Here is a 16,900-nt window from a genome sequence, read left to right as displayed (position 1 = left end):
CCGAGCTGGTGCTGGGGATGTGAGTGTCCGGGCTGCGGCCGAGCCAGGCTCTGGGGCAGCAGGGCTGGAGCTGGGGTCTGCCAGGGCTGACACATCTCCCTTGGGCACAGCATCATCCCTCAGCAGGGGCAAGGGGGTGTTTAGGGTGTTTACAGGAACCACAGCCCGACCTGTGCGATCTGAGCCATGCTTGGGGAGAGCAGTGAGGGAGACTTGCAGCTTTGCAGGGGGAATGAGGGGATGGAGCCACAAAAAACCCCCTACATCCCTCTTCTCTTTGGCCCTGTGGATGGGACCAGCAGAAGGCAGGAACTCAAGAGCTCGGTGACAGGAAAGCAGGGCTGGTGCACGGGCACCATGGGGTACAGGCAACTTACTCAGCAGCATGCCATAATTTTTGGTTTATTCTATTTTGTTCCTAAGGGGTTATAATCATTGTGTTGCCACACCTGGCATACCCTGGTGCAGACACACTCAAGTACTATCCTGGTTGCCTCTGCAGGTCCTCAGGGGAAGGTGAAATCCTCTCACTTTGGCCACCCAACATAAACCCATGATTTTCATTCAAAAAAAGCACCTCCTCCAGAATGAATCCTCCCACAAAGGTCAGACCCCAAAAGGCAGCTGCCCATCCCCTGCCTCCACACAGGCACCATTGCCAGAGACCCCGAGAGCCGGCAGCGGAGCTGGCAGCAGCATCTGGCTCCTCCATGAGCCCGGAGGTGCCGGGGCAGGACCAGTGGCAGGCTAGGGCTGCTGGGGGGGGTGGCTCGGGGGCCTGACGTGGGGTCTCTGGATCCTTATCTGTAAAGGAGGGACAGGTCACCCTGTGCTGTTGGTGCTGCACAGGCTCTGGTCTTTGTGACAAGCTCAGACAGAGTCATAGATCCCAATGCCAGCCAAAGCATCTGTGATGCTGCGGGACGAGGCATGATTCCCAAGCATCTTTGAGACACAGGGCCAGGACTTCAGTTCCCAGCCCATGGTCCCCCACCCTGACACCCCATGGGGACAATAAACCCTGAGCAGACCTGGACTGAGGGGTCGATGGCCTGCAGCTGCAGTTCCCAATGCCTTTCCAGGGAGTGGGAGCAGGAAGTCTCTGCCCTCTCTCCTGCTGTCATCAGGGCTGGAGCGGGGAACATGAGCAGAGCTTAAAGATGACCAGAGTGAAGCAGAGCCATGGTGGGAGGTTTCATAGGGATGTACTCACAGGGGAAAGGTCGTGGCCTCCAGAAGGTCTCCTTGACTCTAGCATGGGGGGAGCAGAAAGGGGATGACATGTCAGGGGGTCCGGGAGAGCCCCTGCCTGGTCCTGGTGCCTGGGTCAGATGGGAGTGGGGAGCAGTGACTGAGTGTGGGGGCAAGATGAGGCTACAAGAGGAGGAAAAGCCCCAGTTGCTGTGCACATGCAATTCCTCGCCTTGCCACATATGCAAATGAACAGGGGCGCTTTCCCAGCAAGGAGCTGGCAGCAGGGGCAGGACACAGCTCCAACCAGCGCGGGGGGGCTTGGGGTGTTGAGCTTCCCCTAAGCATTGGATGCCACGCTGGGACCAAGGGCTGGGGAGGAGAGAAGGAGATGCTGGTGCTTCCAACCCGGCCTTGCACCTCATCAACCATCTGCTAACTGCCTGCTCTGCAGGAGATCAAGGTCCAGTCCTGCAACAGCCTTTTTTTTTGCTCCAGATCAACTCTTTCCAGAGCAACATAAATTGCAGTGGAAATCATTTGGACGGTATTAAAATTAAAATTAGATAGAAAGTGCGTCTGCAACCAAGCACTGGGTGAAATGAGGAAGAAACGCAAATATTCCCTGACATGGGGGAAAAGGGAAGGTAATGTCCAACTCGCTGATGTTATCACACCCCTGAGCAGTAGATGACTGGGAAAGGGGCTTCAAGATTCTAAAAGACCACTCGGCTCAGCCTGTTCCCTAGGGCAGGCTCCCTCTGCCTGGGCCAGATGGGTACCACCAGTGGTGGATCTTGCAGAGATGGATTTTCCACCGGTTTTTCTTCCTGACACCCAATCTCCTTCCCGGACACACCCACAGCTCCCACCCCTGTGTGGGTCCAGCCCATGGCTCACCCCTGGTGCTGGTGGCAGTGCCGGCGGCAGAGGTGCAAGGCCAGGCAGGCGACGGTGAGCAGGAGGCAGAGCAGAGCCAGGGCTCCCAGCAAGATGCCGAGGAAGGCGGCGAGGCTGATGGCCAGTTGCTCGCACCGAGTACCGGCAGGGGAGAAGATGGAGAAGGGGAGGCAGCTGCAGATGGAGAGGGAAGAGCAGTGATGCCATGGGGAGATGCAGCCATGCCCAGTGGCCTTGTCTGTCCCCAGTTCTGCTTCTACCTGCACGTGGGCCCCTCAAGCAGATGCTGGCACTGGCCGCCATGCTGGCAGTAGCCCATCTTGCAAGGCGAGATGCAGACAAAGCCGATGGTCCCCGCATAGTGGAGCCGGTAGCCTTTGTAGCCGTACAGACCACAGGCGAAATAGCGCCTCAGCTCAGCCACCGACACTGGGGAGGAACGGCATGGGTTCAGCCTCATGGCAGCATCATCCCTTGACGCTTTTCCAGGTCTCCCTGAGCCAGCTCCGTGCCTGGGGTGGGGACTGCCACCCACCTGCTTCCCCCGCAGGTGTTACCCGAACCCCGGGGCGCACAGTGAGGTGCTCCTCCCGGGCTTCCCAGCTCGGTGCTGGGACCAACTCACGCTTCACCAGGTCGGTGATGTTGTCCCGGTGCAGGCGCTGGAAGAGGAGCTGTGTGCCCGCCTCCCGCCATCCTCGTTGCCCGTTGAAGGCGCTGGTGATGGCCCCTGGCAGCTCCTCATTCAGGAACCGGATGACGGTGCCGCGGCTGTCATAGGCAAACTCGGACACCACCGTGAAGGTGAAGCCATTGTTGTCTGTCCTGCAGGGAAAAGACGGGGTTGCTGGTGAAGCTGCTGCTGCATCACAGAATGACCGAGTCTCACCGTACCTCAGTTTCCCCATCTGGGGGGTGGTAAAGAAGGGATGAGGCAGGAGATGGAAGGTGCCACGGGGCTTGTCTCTCCAAGGGTTTATCAGCATCAGGGCTGGAAAAACACTCTGGGGTGGGGGGGGGTGAGGGAAAATGTCCTTTTTGTCCCCAAACCCTGTGGCCCCATGCCCAGCCCTGCCCCACCAGCTCCCTGGGGTGGGCATGGGGCCGCTCTGCAGCCGACTCACGTCTGGGTGATGTTGGTGTTGCTCTGGAAAGCCTTTACCTCCAGGGAGCCCAGGATGGCTGAGACCTGTGGTGGGGGGGAGTGGGAGGGCATCAGGGGAAGGCAGGACAACCCCAGCACGGAGAGAGGCTGAAGGGCGATGCAAGCACCATGGCTGAGCCCCAGGGGTTGCTCTGGCCTTTTGTTCACATGCTGGGGACCTGGCACATGGCCACGGCCGCAGCTGGCATCATGTGGCTGGCGCTGCCTCCCTCCGGCCCTGTGGATCTGCTGGATCCCCAGGGATCCCATGGGAGGGAGGTGCACAGAAGCACAGGCACCCCAAGCTGCCATGCTGCCTGGTGTGCCAGTGCGTCCCCCTCCCTGAGCCCATCCCCTCTGGTGACATACGGTGCCGTTGACTTCCTCGGCAGTGGCATTTTGCAGTGTTCTGACCCGCAGCTGGACGCTTCTCCGGGGAAGATCTGCTGGGGGGAAGCCACAGCGGTGGCTCTGGCATCCCAGGACTGGGGCAAGCGGGGTTGGGGTTCACCCCCTATTGGGTACAGGCACCCACCTGTGCTGGGCAGTGGTTGAAAATCCCCCCCCGCCACCAGGCAGTGCTGGTCGGTGAAAGCTGGGGGGCAGACGCAGATGGGGGTGCAGGTGGTGGGGTGCAGGTGGCAGTGTCCCCCATTGCTGCAGTAGCCCTCGGGGCAGGAGCGGGAGTTGCAGGCTGAGCCACAGCCTGGCCCCTTATCTGTGGGACCAGGAGCCCACATGATGTGGAGGCACAAGGCTGACTGCAGGGGCAGAGCCCCAGCACACTGATCCATCCTCAGCCACTCTATAATCCCTTTCTCCCAATTTTTTGTATTTTTTTTTTAAGCATTAAGACTTTTAGTACAAACTCAGATCCTGAAGGAAAAGCCCTGCACCCCCTCTTCCCAGCTGAAGCCTTTAGCCTTTGTGAAATCCCAGCCTGCTGCATTACAACAGGAGCAAAAACCATCATGCCAACCCCGCCACAGCCATCCGAAAACAGGATTTTATTTTAGCCCCCCCAACCTCCACATGTGCATTTGAACTTTGATACGATGAGAAATATTTTTTTTCTTAAAGAGAAAAATTGCACGGGAGAAGTTTCCCTTCCCGGCAGATTAGTGAGATCTGCTGCCTGGGAGCACGAGGGGTGGCTGGACTGGTCCCTTCTGTTAAGGACAGCAAGGGCTTGGGTGCAGAACCTGGCCAGCTCCCCCTCCACTCCTCTCCAGCCAGTTTGGGTCCCATGGGAGCCCCCTCTTCCACTGGGGCCTGGGGGGGTGATGGGGACAAGGACCGTGCCCACCAGGGCGCCTGTACTCACCCTCCTCGCCGGCTGTGCAGGAGCAGGCATAGCTGCCAACTGTGTTGGTGCAGGTGGTGTTACCCGGGCACAGCGTCCCCTGTGCGCACTCGTCCATATCTGCCGAGGCAATGCAGCATGGCACCAGGAGAAATACCTCGGCTGGGGTCCCACAGGCACCCCGGGTTCCCAGTGACCACGGCGAGCCCTCATCACCTGAGCAGTGCCGCCCGTCACCGGTCAGGCCGGACGGGCAGGGGCCGCAGCCAGTGTGCGAGTCACAGTCCACGCCGGGGAAGCATCCCTGGGCACAGGGGTCTGGAGGGTCCTGGCAGAAGGGACCCGAGTAGCCGCCCTCACACCTGCAGGCTGCCAGCTGGGAAGGGGATGGTGACACTGGCTTAGGGAACACGAGGAGGACAGGTGGACGGAGAAGACAGCCTGCGCGGCTGTCATGGGGACAGGCACGGTGTGGCACCGGAGGAGCTTTCCGGCACACTACCTGCAGGGAGGACCGCCCCAGGGTGACAGTGTTGCTGTAGTCGCACTCCTGGCTCCTGCTGCAGCTGCAGAGGGTGAAGCGGAGCTGGAGGAGGGCGGAGAGGTTGTTGGACCCGACAGCCTTGAGGCTGATGGTGAGTGGGCCCGTCCCGCGGGGCTCCCACGTCAAGGTGCCGCTCTCTGCCGGGAGGAGAGGTGGGAGTCAGAGGAAGTGGCAAAAGAAAAGGACTGGATGGCCAGTGTCCCCCCATCCCCACTCAGCTGCCCCATCTCTCCTCCTTACCCGATATGTTGAGCTCTGGCGAGAGGTGGGGGACAAAGCGTGCACCCTCCCCCACAGCACGGTACTGCCTCATGACCCTTTCTGTCCTGAAGGCCGTGAGCGATGCGTCGCCAGTGATGACGGGAGGGAAAGCGTCTGAGGAAAGAGCAGCCCAGCACACAGCTGGTTGTTTGCTACATGGCCTCGGCACCCCTGGGCTCTGAGTCCCTCCTGGTGAGGATGGGACCTGAGGCAGATGCTGCCATGACTGTCCACCACTAAGGCCCTCGTGTTGCACAGTGTGGTGGCATCTCCCAGGCTTGCAGACCAGCCAGCCAACCAATGCAACTCCAAGACCTTGTTGACTTCTCTCCTGCCTCATGTGGAGCAAGAGAGCCCAGGGAGGGAGCAGGGCACTGGCTGGTTACCCAAGCCGTGCCCTCCTGGAGGTGAGGATCTGCTCCACTTACTGAGTACTGCCTTCTTCTGCTGAAAGTCAGCTGCGAGGCTCTGGGTGGCCAGGCCCAGGGCCACGTCCCCTGTGCTCAGCACATCATAAATGCACTCCTTGCTGCCGTGGCACTGCGAGGCTGCCAGCTGGTACTGGCTTTTGTTCTCCTGCCACAGCTGAGACAAGAAGGTGGGCGTGAAGTTCATTACCGATGAGTCCAGAGGCTGAGCAAACAGCCTGTGCTCTCCAACAGCCCCTGCAAGAGAGCACACCATGGGTATGGCCTTGGGATTTTAAGGTTTGTAATATTTTAGGGCTCATTTCTACAGAGCAGCGAGGAGACCAAAGGATTTTCCTGGTAACGCTTTTGCTCAGGCATCTAAATGTCTCCAGCCAAAGCATGGCCAGAAGGTGCAGGAACAGGGGGATCATCAAGGTGGATCCTGAGCCTGGACTTACAGGTCATCCCATAGCTGTAGATCTCCTCCTCACTGCTGTTCACAGAGATGCTGGTACCATTCGGCATCTGGAAATCATCTGCAGGGTCGTGGTCCCACACACCTGGTGGAGTATCGCCAGAGAACTGGAGTCCCCCATGCTGGGGTTGACCTCCTCTCTGGTGCTGGCTGGTGTTTAGTTTAGACTCAGGGTCCCTGCCCTCACAAGCATGTTCCCCAAGTGCCTTCCAGCCTGCTTTAGGGTGGGAAGGGGACTTTGCACCCTGATCTGCAGTGGTGCCAGAATTCCTCACCCAGGAGGCCCTTGGTGTTGTTGCAGTACTGATTGGGCAGGCTGCAGACCACACTGAGGATCCCAGAGGTGGCTGAGATGGAGACAGCGATGGCCCCGTCAAAGATGGCCGTGATGGAAGAGGCATTGACCAGCAGAACACCAGGGCTGTAGTATACTGCGGCACCCATGTCTGCAAGAGAAGGAGAGTATAGAGGAAGAGTCCATGCAAGGCTGGGGTCTGAAACGATGCCCCTGAGTTTGGTGAGGGGAGTGCTCCCCATCCACCCCTGTGGGATGGGGACACTCCTCATCCCCCCCCAGATACATTTAACATTTAATGTCCTGCTCACCTTGGGAATAGGAAAACTGGATGGTTTTGTTGTTCAGAAGGACTTGGATGTCACCCTGGCTTCCCAAGGTCCACTCTACCTGCAAATCATGGCAGATGTCCCAGTCAGCCCCACTGCTTGTCCCTTCCTGCCATCCCCCTACGCTGGGGACATTTGAGCTAAACCCTGTCCTACTCCAGCCCTCGCAGAGAGGATTAGACCTGTGGGTCATGTTGGCACCAGAAAATACATGATAAAGCAGCTTCGATGGTTGCACAGAAGAAGACAGCAAGCTGACCCCTGTCACTGCTGACATGGGCATGCACAGGCCACCATCCCTGCTTGGCTGACCATGACAGCATGGAGAGCTGTGTTGGTGGGCTCCAGGCTCTGAGACCCCTTCTGATGTTGCTTAGTGGCTGCTTCTGGTGACACCAGGAGATTTTGCTTACTGAAAGGGGTGTGGGGAGCAATTCTGCAAAACAAGGAAGAGTACGCGCTTGTGCTAATGTGTCTGGAGGAGACCGATGGTCGGGGTGAAGGCTATGCATTGAAGAGGGTGGAGCAGACAATGTTTCTGCAGAGCTCCAGACCCTTGCTGGCCAGCTTGCAAGAGATGTTAGAGCTATGTCTCGTTAGTCTTAGTCCAACACACTGCTATTAGCACTTTGTTGGGGTGGTGGGAGGTGGCAGGAAGAGGAGAGGGGATGCTCCTTGGGTCCTGGCCACTTGTAGGTGATGGAGAGGTGATGCCCGAGCTGCCAGAGGGGTCTCTCCTGTTAGAAGCTCAAACTGATACCCAGGTATCCTACTCACTGTTGCAGTGGTGGCAGAGATGTACCGGGCAGCGAAGGCCACAAAGTTGGTGGCCTGGGCCATGTTGGTCCGGGCTGTGCGCCCGTGTAGCACAAAGCTGGTCCAGGCATCTCTGGCCAGCAGCAGGACAAAGTCCCCAAGCCCATTGAAGGTGTAGGTGAGTCCATCCAGGGTGGTGATGTGGGGGTCACCGAAGGCACCAGCTGGGGTTCAAAGGAGACAGAGCCGTTTTGGGAGGAGGAAGAAAAGCAAACGCTGATGTCATTGTACAGAGGAGAGCAGTCCCCGGTGCTGCGCTGGGCTCAGCAGTCCCCACCGGGATGCTGCAAAGTGTGGTTAATGCATGGGGTCCGCATACCACTGTGCCACCCACTCAGTACTCTGGCACGGAGGAGGTAGAGACCTGGGGGCTCACCGGGGGTGGGTGGCACATATCCCTCACAGCCGACCCTCGGTCTCTTCTCAGCAAACCTGGCACAGAACAGGGGCTTCCCCACGCGCCGGCAGCACCAGTCGAATGCTTCCAGCTCCCTGTCTGCGGAGGAAGGCGGCTGGGCAGTGGGGGACATTGGGGTCCCTGTTGCGCCTACAGAGTGCTGGGTGTTTGGGGTGTTTTAGGACAAGGGAGAAGTGATGTGTGCTTACCAGCCCCGGGGTGGATGGGGAGGCTCCAGGCTCTCTCCTGCCAGCCTTCGAGCAAGCTCCCATCTTGGTACAGACACCGCACCCCAGCTCCGGTCGGGCTGGGGGCCGCAGTGCGCAGCATCCTCACAGAAGCATCTGCTGGGCCTGAAACAGTGCAGGGGATTACAGACACCCCCAGAGGAGGAGGAGACCCCACCATCGTCCCCCCGACCTTGTGGCTGGCCCCAGGGGACCACGTTCAGCACCTCTGCTCCAGAGATAGCGGGGGTCCAGCTCTGCCTGGGGCCGGGAGCAGGGGCATGGCAGCAGCTTGCTGTTCCAGGCAGCGGGCGCAGGCTGTGCATCCAGCCACACCAGGCACCGCAGCCTGTAGTTCACCCGGGAGCGACTGTCCAGCCTGTATATCCACAGTCCGCGCACATCTAGGGGGGCAACCGGAGAACAGCACAGCTTGGCCAGGGTCTCGCCTTGTGCCAAGGTGGATCCCTTGGGCCAACCGTCCCCAGCCATTGACCTCACACGAGGTCTCCAGGCTCCCTCTAGAGCCAGCGTGGCAGTGGCAAACCACAGCAGGACATGGGACACCCTGTGCTCTGCTCTCGGTGGCCAGCCCTGGCCTGGTGACTTCGCTGGCCCATTGCCTCGCAGGGATGTGTGCTGGGGACGTGCTCGCAGGGCAGAGCACACTGGTCCCTCCATGCCCACACCCCCCGAGGGCTCCCCCGGTGCCGTACCGGTGCCAGCGCTGCTGTGCTCGTCAGGTCGGTACTTGACAGCCAGTGGCTTTTGAGTCAGCTCATTATTTTGGGCATAGCCATCGCCACTGTGTGGAGAGAGGAGATTTGGGGTCACTCTCCCAATGTAACCGTCCTCTGCTCCCCATAGAGGAGTTGGGGTGGGAACTGCTGTGGTGCAGGAGAGAGGGTTTAAACAGAACAGGGTTGCTCTGGGGGTAGGAGCTGGGTTCTGGGGATAACATCTCTGATGTTCCCAACATAGTGCTGAGAGAAATCCCTGCTGACCCAAAATGCAGCCACAGATGTGCGCAGCACCTGGAGAAGCCGATCAGCACGTTGCCTGCAGCCAGCTTGGTGTAGTCCCACCGCATCCCTCCATCCTGGTAGAGCAGCAGGGCGAAGGAGAGGTTGCCATTGGTGGTGAGGACCGCCTGGTAGGTGCTCGTCTGGAGAAACCCAAGGCACCCCCTTAGCACCCCCAAAGCCAGTGCAGACTGAGGCAGTGAGACCTGAAACGCCCACATGAAGCCACAGGAGACCAGCATTGCTGGTGTCCATCCCCTTCATCACCTGGGTCGCCCACTGCTCACCTGAGCGTCATCCCGCCGGGATGGGTACGCTGGAGCCTTCTCCCATGTCACCTTCAAGGTCCATTTTGCTACATAGGGTGTTTTCAGGTATTTCTCAATCTTTGCTTCCACATCACGGACAAGGGGGTCTCGGGTAGAGCTGAGGGTAGAGTACTCCTGCCGGTTGGCAAGAGAGAGTGTTTAATAGATGAGCTGGGAGCTGGGGTCTACCAGAAGAACATCTTTGGTGGCCCTGACCTGGTACCAAGTGGTGCCTACGCCCTGGGAGAAATCTGCGTCATCCCAAAAGGCAGCCACCATCGGCAGACCCTCCCAGCCGCTGAAGCCTGTGGGAGGCGGGTTGGGGTTGGAGGGGACATAGTTGTCCGTGGGTGGGAAAATGATCTGTCCATTATCTGTGAACTAACCAAAAATAACTTGTTATTTGCCAACACTGCAGGCAGCTCCTGCCTGGCCCATGTGGCTTTTAGCCTCCATGGGACAGTAGAAACATGCCATTCAAATTGCAAAAACCCCCCAACATTCAGATGAAATTTGGTTTTTGCTCCATTTCCATGTTTGGGGTTTTTTTTTCTACCAAAGAGGCTGCACATCCCTTATATGCTTGGGGGGGGGACACACACACTCACGTAGAGAACATCCCGCAGTGACTTCCCGAAGGGGAACCCGATCTCTGGCTTGAACAGGGGAGAGTTAAAATCCACCGTCCTCTGTATGCACTCTTGGTCCCCTCCCTCCATGCTGAAAGGGTAGAGCGAGGCCGCTGGCACTGACACGGGCAGGAGATTAATAAAAATGGTGAAAAACATTAATGTCTGCTCTATCCTTCCTGCAGCCGGGGCAAGCTCACTGCCTTGCCACGGAGATGCTGTGTCTACGCTCCTCCTGGCTGGACCAGTGCTCTGATGGCTTGTAACCCATTTTTTAACTTGGAATAGGATGCTCTCAAATGGCCTGTTTCACCTTTCCCCATGAATTTGGCAGCCCAACATGCAATGCAGAAAAGTCACCCCGGGCCAGGCTGTACCCTCAGCCATCACAGTGCTTGGGCAGCTGACAACCCCTTCCTGCTCTTTGCTTTGGGAAGAAGAAAATCTACTTACTGATAGGCCTATGGGTGAATTGTGGCTCAGGGGCAGGATTTCTGTGGCCAGCAGTGGTGTGGGCAGATGTCCCTGGTGCTGTGGCTGGTCCCCTTTGTGTCCCAAATGCAGGAGCTAGGGTGGTGGCAGGACTGGTGGTGGCTGGTGGGCTCAGTGCTGCAGTGCCTGGGGCCGGGAGACCTCCCACCATCTTGGCCAGGCTCACTGGGGCTGTGGGTGCAATGGCCATGGTGCTGCCTGCAGTGATGGCTGCGGTGCTGCCTGCAGTGATGGCCCTGGTGCTGCCTGCCGTGATGGCTGAGGTGCTGCCTGCAGTGATGGCCGCGGTGCTGCCTGCAGTGATGGTCGCGGTGTTGCCTGCAGTGATGCCTGTGGTGCTGCCTGCAGTGATGGTCGCGGTGCTGCCTGGAGCGATGGCTGCGGTGCTGCCTGCAGTGATGGCCGTGGTGCTGCCTGCAGTGATGGTCGCGGTGCTGCCTGGAGCGATGGCTGCGGTGCTGCCTGCAGTGATGGCCGTGGTGCTGCCTGCAGTGATGGCCGTGGTGCTGCCTGCAGTGATGGTCGCGGTGTTGCCTGCAGTGATGGTTGCAGTGCTGCCTGCAGTGATGGCCCTGGTGCTGCCTGCAGTGATGGCCCTGGTGCTGCCTGCAGTGATGGTCGCGGTGCTGCCTGCAGTGATGGCCGCAGTGCTGCCTGCAGTGATGGTTGCAGTGCTGCCTGCAGTGATGGCCCTGGTGCTGCCTGCAGTGATGGTCGCAGTGCTGCCTGCAGTGATGGTTGCGGTGCTGCCTGCAGTGATGGCCGCGGTGCTGCCTGCAGTGATGGCTGCGGTGCTGCCTGCAGTGATGGCCACGGTGCTGCCTGCAGTGATGGTTGCAGTGCTGCCTGCAGTGATGGCTGTTTTGTCCCCCCAGGCAGGTGCCCCCAGGAACATCTGGGTTCCGAGAGGTGACACGCTCACTGCCTGTCCCACAGCATGGCTGGTGGCAGCTGTGAGAGAAGTGGCGCCTGTTGCCAGCTCAGTGGGGGTCCATCCAGCTGCTGGCTTCCCAGTCACACCAACACCGAGTGTGGACAAGGGGGCTGTTGCTGGCTCCTCCGCTGGGCTCTGTGGGCTGGGCAGGGGTGAATCAGGCACCATGGTGGCAGAGCTGGGACCAAGGACATCCCAGGACCTGGTGGTTGTCTCCATGGAGGGGGTACGTGCTGCTGGGGATAGGACAGGTTGCCTGCCTCCACCTGCCTCGTCGTGTGTGACAGCAGGGGACAGGGCACTGCTGGTGCTGGTGGCCTTTGCCGAGGCAGATGGCATGGCTGCGGTGGTCTCAGTCTCCACGAAGGTCTCCCCACTGGCCAAGGTGGCTGGCAGGATGGTGTTGCTGGGGGACACGCTGGTGGCTGGCACGGTGGCTGGGCTTGTGCCAGCAGTGTTGGAGACAGGCACATGGGTGCTGCTGATGGTGGCTGGGGGTGCTGCACCCTCAGCACCACTCTCCGAGGGGGTGGTGTCTGCCCAGGTGGTGGAACCCCTGACACCTGACCAGGACGCGGCTGTAGTCTCCCATGCATGTGTGTGGCCAAGAGTCAGTGAGGAGAGCCCACCTGAGGGCTCGTCCTCAGCGATGGAGGATGCCACCACCGCTGGATGGGTGTTCCTGGGGACAGGAGGGGACATGCTCACATCTGGCTCAGTGTTGCTGTGAGCGAGACCAGGGGAAGGTGCTGTAACCAGCTCTGGAGCTGTGGGTGACACTGTGTCCACAATGGCCACTGCCATGGAGCTTTTGCTGCCTGGGGCAGAGCGTGCTGCCAGGGACAGCCCCAAAGCCCCGTTCCCTGTGGTGGGAGAAGCCATGTCCATGCCCATGTCTGTAGGCTCAGCAGTGCGATAACTGTGGTCCGATGCAGCTGCGCTTGGCCAAACAGTGATGCTGGCTGTAGCATGGGGTGACACTGTTGAGGCTGTCCCTGGAGCAGTGTTGTCACTGTGTGGGGTACCTGTCGTGGCACCTTCCCATGTGTTTTCAACCAGGGTTGAGCCTGGAGCTGCCAGCGTGGTGCTGCCATCTTCTGCCAGTGGGGACCCGCCTCCACCACCCTCTGTGGCTGCGTTTTTGGGAAGCAGCAGTGTCCCTGGCTGGGGTGTTGTGTTGGTGGCGTTGGGGAGGGGGCTGGCCACGACCGGTGCTGAGCTGGGGTCAGACACGGCTGATGGGGCTGAATGACTGTCCCTGGGAGGCAGGAGAGACAGATCCACCAGGAGCCGGGTCCTGGAAGCATCCGTACCTTGGGTGGGAGGCTCTGCTGATGGTCTGGCGGTGACGATCACGTGGCTGGGAGCTGACTCCGCTGTACCAGTCCCCAGGACAGGAGCTGCACTGGCACCTGGGTCCTCCACTGTCCCTATCACTTGCCCTGCAGTGCTGCCATCAGGGTGGGGGTCACCTGAAGTACCCATTGCTGGCTGTTGGGTAGCCAGGGTCAGCAGTGACATGCCTGTTGCCACCTCTGGGGGGATGCTGGATGGGGACACCCCCAGAGACATCCCCGCAGTAGGATTGCCTTCCGGGAGAGGGGGAACGCCTGCTTGCAATGCCACAGGGGCAGTGGTTGCTCTGGATACCCCTGGGGTGCCTGGCACAGCTGTGCCCGTACCTGGTGCAGTGCTGGGTGACCATGTCTCTACCCCTGGAGCTGCCCCACGCTGGGGCCCAGCCTGGAGTGGTGGGGCTGATGTGGGTCCAGGGGTGACATCAGTTCCCAGGGGTGCTGAGCCCACAGTGGGACCAGGCTGACTGCGGCCAGGAGATGCATCAGGTGCAGCCAGGGTGGCACCAGTGTCCCACCGCACTATGGCTGCCAACGCTGTTCCCATCCCTGCTTCACTAACTGGAGCATGGCTGATGAGGGAGGATGGATGGGTGTCTGTCCCAGTCCCGATGCCATGCCCACCGAGGGAAGATCTTGGTGCAGCAGTGACTCGAGGGGCCCCATCTGCCTTTGCTCCACCAGCACCCATGAGGGACAAGGATGTGGCCACACTGGGTCTGGCTGGAGGGGATCTCTCTGCAGCTGCCTCTGCCATGGTGGCCCCAGGGTGTGCTGAGGGGGTCTGGGGGAGCAGAGACCCCGTGGAGTGCACAAAGGACCCCAGAGGGGAACCACCAGGGCTGTCAGGAGCTGTGGGGGGGGACAGCCCCATGCTGAGCCCCACTGGGGTGGCCTTGGTCTCCATGGAAGCAATGCCTGCTGTGGCTCTGTCGCTGGGCTCGCTCCTGACAGACACCAGCTCAGTGCCGGTGCTTCCCAGAGCTGGGAATGACGTCGTGGGGATGTGCTCTGCAGCGGTGACATCCATTGCCATAGCTGGTGTGCCTGGAGCTAGTGTGGTGGCCTGGGGGTGGGTGACAGTGCTGGCTCCCAGCAGCCCATCTCTTGCTGTGCTGGGGACCGTGCTGTGGCTGGGGGGAAGCATCTCTCCTGCACCCGGTACAGCACCATCGGGGAGCTGGGGGGAAAGGACTGGAGGCAGTTGAGAGGGGGGCACAGGGGGGTCCTGCGAAGTATTGTGGCCAGTGTTGGATAAGGCACGTGTCCCTGGCTCTGTAGCTTCACCGATGCCAATGGTGGCAGAAGAAAAAGTGACCTTTGCTGAGAGTGTGCTTGGGGGGTCTGCAGACAGTGGGGCCACCATCCTGGCTCCTGTGGCTGCGTGGGGGGGAGCTCTGGGGACGCCAGCTGCAGGGCTGGCTGAGGCTGCTGCTGGCTTCATGGGGCTGCCTGCGTCCTGAGAGATGCTGGCTGCTGTGGCTGGAGGTAAGGTGGCCTCATCCAGCTCTGGCATGACCTCCTGGGATGAAAGCATGGCGGTTGCATGTGGCTCAGCAGAGCTCTTGCTGATGCTGAGGAGTGACGTCCCTGTGCTGTGCTCATCCTGGGGGAGCGACGGCACTGTGGTCCACTCTGTCCCTGGCGTCCCCTCCGCAGTGACAGCATCACCCAGCTGCACCAACTCATTGGCATCAGTCAATTTGCCAGTGACTGAGAAAGATGCTTTTGTCTCTGGCACTGTTTGAGCAGCTGGGACATCTGCTACTGGTGGGGACAGACCTCTGCCTGGTGCTGGGGGGGCACCTCTTGGTGCACTGGCAGGACCCATGGGTGGCTTGGCTGCAGTCCCCTCTTGCAAAGGGACAGTTGTTCCCAGGACCGGCTCTCCAGGAATGCTGTCTGGAGCCACTCGGGACACTTCCACAGCCTGCTCGGGAGCGGTGCTGCTGTTTGATGGTGGTTTGCTTGTCCCCATTACAGCAGGGACACCTGGAGCTGGGAATGATGTGACTATGGCTGGCCTAGCACCGCCACTGCCTGTGGCAATACCCACCATGGGTCCCGCTGGCGCAAGGGATGGAAGCTGCTCATGCCGAGTAGTGGTGGTAGCCAGAGGGACAGTGGTCACGTGGCTGGCAGCACCTGGCAAGGAGACCCCAGACCCTGCCCCTACCTGGGGGTTGTCTCGTGTTGCCGGATCCTTGGGGAGAGCTACTGCACTGGAAAGCCCCCCCTGCTCACCGCTGCTCCTGGCTGGGACCAGCACTGTTGCCGTCACCTGTGGCACCAGGCTGCCTGCAGGGTGGGACGAGGCGGCCCCAGCTGGATCAAGCCCACTGCAGCCCCAGCAGGCAGGGACCTGCCCGCGGCTAGCTGCCTGCTGCCCTTACCTGAGCCGTGGCTGCCTGCGGAGGTGGTGGTGCTGCTGGTGGGAGAGGGGTGCTCCGGTCGGGTGGCTGCGGTGGTGGAGAACACCTGGCATGTGCCCAGATCCGGAGGCAGCTCAGTGCTGGTGCTGTTGGCCGTGGAGGAGACGCTGCTCGGCTCTGGCGGGACCGGTGTGGGGGCAAGGGGCTCGTCCGCCAAATCCCTGGCTTGTGCTGGCAGCAGAACAAGTTGGTGAGGGCAGGACAGGGAAAAAAACCAGCCTAGGGTCTCCATCACCCCCATCCCTCCTCCCTGCTGCAGAAGGAAGGTGCCCCCAGGCCACACATCACAGTCAGGGCTGGTCTCTACCCCAGCACACACAGCCGGACCAACGCTGAGAGCAAGACAGACACCTATCCTATCCCTGTGGGTGAGAGTCCCCGTTTGACCCACAAACCACCCCCCACTTCTGATGCCTCGGTCGGGGAACCATGCCGAGGCTGTGGCATCAGTAGACAGATGGGGGCAAACCCTGGCCAGGCACTTGGGCTTGAACTTGCAGTGTTCAAGCAGCTGGAGAGTCGTTTACAGCCCGTCACCCATCACCCATCATCCAGATGGTATTGGTCACCCGGTCAGACCAGCAGCGGTGTGACTGACCCCAGCACTTACCTGGTAGCACCCAGAGTCCCCACAGCACCCAGAGTGGCCACTGGCCCCGGCAACCCATGGTCCTTGGCAGCAACGACCCGGGCTGCAGCTCTCCCTGTCCCAGGGGAACGACGCAATGGGGTGGCTCCGTCAGTGAGCACTCCCCTGGGCGGGGGGGAGGAGGGGGGGAACAAGGGAACCACATGCTCTGCCTGGGGCACTGACAGCTCCACGGCCTCACAGCCCGCCATGGAGATGGCCACGTCCCAGTTCTAGGGACCCGCTGATGCTGGGGGACACCTATTTTGCCATGGGAGGTTTTAAGGTACTTCCCAGGGTGACCCCATGATTGACACCCCAAGGTTGGGGTCCCAAACCCCTGGGGAGCACCCGATGGGCTGCAAAGTCACCTGGCCCAAAGGCCCTGGGATGGCAAGTGGGGACAGGGGTCCCCAGCACCTCTGGGAGGGGTGGGTCAGCCCTGGGCTCTGCACCCCTCACCCACTCCCCCGTTTGCTGCCGGGTCCCTGCCACGCTCGGCCGCACGGCTGATAACCCCTGGCAGGGGTGGGCTTGCTGCCAAGGAGGAAGAAGGAAGGAGCAGCCTCCTGCTGCCGCCTCGGCCCCCTCCCGGCACCGCCGCCGGGGACCTGCGTGCAGGGGTTATCTGTGCCATCGCGGCAAACACCCACGCAGGCCACGCTGGGGATGTTGTTCCCGCATAGGCGGCAGGGCTGGGCCTTGCCCTGGGTTGCAGGTCACCTTCCACTGGGGACAGAGGATGGGTGCACCCGGCCGTGCAAACAGACCCACTGGGGCCACTGCAGCAAACACACATTTGCTTCTT

General features: G+C 60.4%; 1 protein-coding gene across 5 annotated transcripts; it reads right to left on the bottom strand.

Moving 5' to 3' along the window:
• Positions 1–382: 382 nt before the first annotated feature.
• On the bottom strand, positions 383–16,168 carry MUC4 (mucin 4, cell surface associated). Of its 5 annotated transcripts, XM_075761292.1 has the most exons (30): positions 16,075–16,148; positions 15,426–15,635; positions 15,209–15,330; positions 10,705–15,030; positions 10,231–10,370; positions 9,839–10,003; positions 9,602–9,757; positions 9,327–9,457; positions 9,009–9,097; positions 8,520–8,696; positions 8,275–8,418; positions 8,045–8,164; positions 7,630–7,832; positions 6,835–6,913; positions 6,504–6,674; positions 6,212–6,313; positions 5,772–6,008; positions 5,323–5,457; positions 5,041–5,219; positions 4,755–4,914; positions 4,560–4,658; positions 3,771–3,953; positions 3,605–3,678; positions 3,216–3,280; positions 2,717–2,916; positions 2,352–2,520; positions 2,092–2,265; positions 1,214–1,251; positions 1,032–1,129; positions 383–804 (listed from the first exon to the last, which is right to left on the bottom strand). In XM_075761292.1, the coding sequence occupies exons 4-30, from the start codon at positions 15,008–15,010 to the stop codon at positions 748–750; spliced, it is 7,851 nt and encodes a 2,616-aa protein (XP_075617407.1). In that variant the 5' UTR covers positions 15,011–15,030; positions 15,209–15,330; positions 15,426–15,635; positions 16,075–16,148; the 3' UTR covers positions 383–747. The 5 variants fall into 5 exon arrangements, with proteins under 5 accessions (XP_075617407.1, XP_075617403.1, XP_075617404.1 ...); XM_075761288.1 differs by having other exon boundaries at positions 3,605–3,681; positions 10,705–15,330; positions 16,075–16,168; XM_075761289.1 differs by having other exon boundaries at positions 10,705–15,330; positions 16,075–16,168.
• Between the last annotated feature and the right edge of the window lie 732 nt (positions 16,169–16,900).

This window comes from Balearica regulorum, chromosome 9 (genome assembly GCF_011004875.1).
Source record: "Balearica regulorum gibbericeps isolate bBalReg1 chromosome 9, bBalReg1.pri, whole genome shotgun sequence".
NCBI classification, from domain to species: Eukaryota; Metazoa; Chordata; class Aves; order Gruiformes; family Gruidae; genus Balearica; species Balearica regulorum.
The sequence above is the reverse complement of the archived record's forward strand: the minus strand, read 5'-3'. Positions and strand labels throughout refer to the sequence as shown.